This window comes from Tripterygium wilfordii, chromosome 8, assembly GCF_013401445.1.
Source record: "Tripterygium wilfordii isolate XIE 37 chromosome 8, ASM1340144v1, whole genome shotgun sequence".
NCBI classification, from domain to species: Eukaryota; Viridiplantae; Streptophyta; class Magnoliopsida; order Celastrales; family Celastraceae; genus Tripterygium; species Tripterygium wilfordii.
In genome coordinates this window covers 11521536-11525479 of record NC_052239.1, presented here as the reverse complement: position 1 = coordinate 11525479, position 3944 = coordinate 11521536, and the positions used below count along the sequence as shown (strand labels likewise).

The following is a 3944-nucleotide window of genomic DNA, read 5'->3' as shown; positions in this document are numbered from 1 at the left end:
TATTTGTTGTCTTTGCATGTTCTACTTTTGATATAAAATTCTCATACGTGTACAATTTATCAGACAACCTCTCCAATTATTGTGGACAATGGTGTATAATTATGCACGTCCTAATAATTTGGAGCATCTAATAGTACTTTTGATAATTTGAGAGTAATTTGAGCAAAAAATAGTAAAATAAAAGGCCCTAATTTAGCTCTACTATATTTATATAAATTATTCTTTACTTTCCATGACTTGCAATTTACTCCATAATTCATTAAACAACAAATTCCATATTTATGAAAAATCTAAAATTTATCCATGCCAGTCTGCATACACTGCAAACTAACCCAATCCAAAATCATATAGAAATTTATTGTTCTATATAAAGTCAGTTTTAAAAACCGGATTTCCTTCTAAAAAAAGGGATTTCGAATCGTGCCAATAGGCCACCGATAATGAGTTTAACCGGTTTGATTTGATTAATTAAATTTGTGATAATTAATAATAAATTATTAAAAACCTGTAAATTTTTAGAAAAATACTATAAATTAAAATCCATCCAAATAAAGTAATAACCACAATAATAACACTCTCAATCTCAAATTAAATATAATATTACCAAATTTAATTTTCAATTAACAAACATTCTTATAAAAAAGTACAATATAACTTTATAAATTATAAAAGTTCAAGTCCAACATAACCATTTAAATCTCAATTAGGTTCAACTTCTACTCTTTTAATTTTTTTTTTTACTTATTTATTTTCATATTTTTTATTTTTTATCAAAAAAATCTCAATTTTGAATTTTTTCAAACCGGACAAGCAGTATTTATACCGGAAACCGATCGATTGAACCAGTATTTAACCAAATCGATATTTTATTAAATCATGTTGATGACCCCTCTAATTTTCGATTGAACGGATATTTTAAAACACTGTATAAAGTATACTTTCAAATTATTTATCCCTAAACAATAACCATAAAATATGCATGCATACATACATATATATATATATCTAGAGAGCGATAGGAGCCATGGAGGAGGAGGATTTTGGTGATGGCCATTGAAGATGGTGGCATTAAGTTGGGAATTACAAAAAAGTGGTTGACTTTTTGAAAACCCAGATGCCAGTTGCCTTTCCTTTTTCAATTAATGAAAGTAAAAAACAAATAAATTTTTTTTTTTTAAATATCACAGAGAAACATGTCTATGGTTAAAATCGAATTTTTACACATATATGCATAACTCAAACGATTTTTAACCAAGGCCCCTCTAGTTGATAACAAATAAATTTGTTATTATATGAGTTTCCCTGATATTTTATTTTTCAAAAATAATATTATATTATAATTATTTCCAAGTTCGTGCAATATACTAGGATGTGAACAGTAACAATATAAAACCATGAGTTCATGACGCAAGCTGGCAGTAAAGGCCCAACCTTTTCTTTTTTTTCTTCACTCTTGTCTCTTGGTTTTTTTTTTCTCTTATTGGTAACAGTAACCTGTCTCAAGTTGACAGGCGCCGTCCTCTTCCCTCTCGTTTGTCTCTCCTGCAAAGTTATGGTTCGTCCACCAACTTTTCCATAAATGATAAACCCACACACATCTCCCTCTCTGTCTCTTCTCATCTGAATTGAAAACTTGAGAAGGAAAATCATGGTGGGTTTTGTTTTCTTCGCTACTATATCATTTCAATTGATGTTGAATTAAGTATGTTTATTGTTACAGCTTGTTTCTTCACAACTCCCACGCTGGCTTGAGGGTCTTCTGACACAGAAGTTCTTCAATGCCTGTGTAATTCATGAAGAGGCAAAGAAGAATGAGAAGAACGTTTATTGCTTGGACTGTTGCTTCAGTTTATGCCCTCACTGCTTGCCCCCTCACAGCTCTCACCGTCTCTTGCAGGTCCATAAAATTTTGATTTCCTTCATGAAATCCTCAGTATTGAAGAATTCCTTTTCAGGGGTTTTTGATTTGTCTTTATGGGTCTCTGTTTTTCAGATTAGGAGGTATGTTTATCACGATGTGATAAAACTGGGTGACGCTCACAAGTTATTCGACTGTTCATTTGTTCAAGTAACTTCTTGAATTCTGTTCATAATTCTCTCTTTCACTGCTTCTATTTACTTGAAATCAAGAGAATCAAAGCATCTTTTTTTGAATTCATGTCTCTGTATCTACAGTCATACACCACCAACGGGGCAAAAGTTTTGTTTCTGAATCCAAGGCCACAGACGAGGCCGTTCAGGAACGCCGGCAGCATATGCTTCAGCTGTGACAGGAATCTTCAAGAGTCTTGCCTCTTCTGCTCCCTATTCTGCAAGGTATTTATATACGTACACATTCATTAAATTCGTCTCTCAGTTGTCACTAATTTTGATTTCTATCTCGTACCCATTTCATTATTCCAGTTTTTCTCAAATGGGTATCCATGGTTTCTTGGTTTCAGATTGACCATCTCTTAAGGACTCAATCTGAAGGTGGACTCTCAAAATTCCTTCTTGACTGCAAGTTCTTGACTTTATCGGAACCGGTTCTGGACGATGGTCTCATGACCCCTGACTCCGTTCTTGACCCGGCCAGCTCGACGAAGACATCATCCGGTTCGGGCGAGTCAAGTGGTGGTGTTGTGTGCAGAACAGAGTGGTGCACTGCTACAACAGAGATAGCAAGGAAGAAGCGGAGTAGCTTACCGAAATTCCCTCCAGTATCCGAGATTTCTGTGGGGTTCATGAACCGGAGGAAAAAGAATCCTCAACCTCATCGGTCTCCCCTCTATTGAGGGTGGTATAGTTGGTAGTTTAATTACATAGAGAAGGGTAGTTTGGGCAAAAAGAAAAACTCTCTCAATTTTGCAGAAGGAAGAAGTGTTTCTGCCCTCTGTAAGTGGTAATGGTGACAAGACGGCCATGTTTTATTGCTTTTTCTGTCCCTCAATCGTTAGGGTTTTTCTTTTTTGGTTTATAGTTCCAAATCATTTGTAATATCTATTGCTGATCTTAATCGATGAAAATTTCAGAACTGCAAAACACAAAACAGAGCATCTGTGTCTTCTGTTCTTGTTTGTTTTTAATTGCTCTTGTTGCCAAAGTAGAAAGACATGAAAGCTCAAATTACAGTCCTTCCTCAGTGTTCCAGTGTCCCAGGACTGACTACTTGATTACTGTATTAATGTTCTATTTGAGTTTCAAATTTGTTTGGAACTTCTGATGCCTCTGTTTTCTTCACTCTTGTGAAGAGAGATCATTTTTTGTTTTTATGTTATTATAAATTAGGATCGCATACACTAATCACTTCGATAATGAAGAAAGTGTTATCCAATCAAATAATGGCGCGTCCTATGACCCTATCCTCGAGTCTCACTCAAGTCATTTTGAAGCGTTGTGCATTCACTTTGGAGCAAATTGCATTATGTTTTCCTTTCTTTAATTTGTTACAATCAAAAACAATATCATACAAATATATCATTTGAATATTTGATATGATTTGAACACAAAGTCGTCAAATCCGAATGTGGAGAAGTTTCCCACTTGGTCTGCTTACTCGAGTATGTAGGTGGCCAGCTTAATACTTTATTTAGCTTTTAATTAATGCACGCATGTAGTAAATGTCAAATCAACGAGATATGGGGATTTTATGCTTGGAAGGAAAAAAAGACCAATCACAAGAAATTTTGTGAGGCACAGTTTCTTGTAAGATACAGATTTCTTGGGCTTTTTAGTAAAATAAGATTAATACATGTTATCTAAATGTATTACATTTTGTTTAACGTCATTCTAATGCTTGTATAATATTGTAGCTTAATATTTTTTTTTCCCGTATGATATATGTTTTATGTTTACGACCATCTAGAATGGCCCTTCATGTTAGGATACTCATTTTAATTCGTGACGACAATATAAGTTGAGTAAAAATCTAACGCGTAACTACAAGGGTATTGTTCATAGTAAGA

General features: G+C 34.0%; 1 protein-coding gene across 2 annotated transcripts; it reads left to right on the top strand.

Annotated features, from left to right (window-relative positions):
• The first annotated feature begins 1425 nt into the window (after nt 1–1425).
• On the top strand, nt 1426–3121 carry LOC120004372. Of its 2 annotated transcripts, none has more exons than XM_038853708.1 (5): nt 1426–1555; nt 1721–1897; nt 1994–2068; nt 2176–2316; nt 2442–3121. In XM_038853708.1, exons 1-5 carry the CDS (start codon nt 1553–1555, stop codon nt 2772–2774), a joined length of 729 nt encoding a protein of 242 aa, XP_038709636.1. In that variant the 5' UTR covers nt 1426–1552; the 3' UTR covers nt 2775–3121. The 2 variants fall into 2 exon arrangements, with proteins under 2 accessions (XP_038709636.1, XP_038709635.1); XM_038853707.1 differs by having other exon boundaries at nt 1510–1651.
• Nucleotides 3122–3944: the final 823 nt, after the last annotated feature.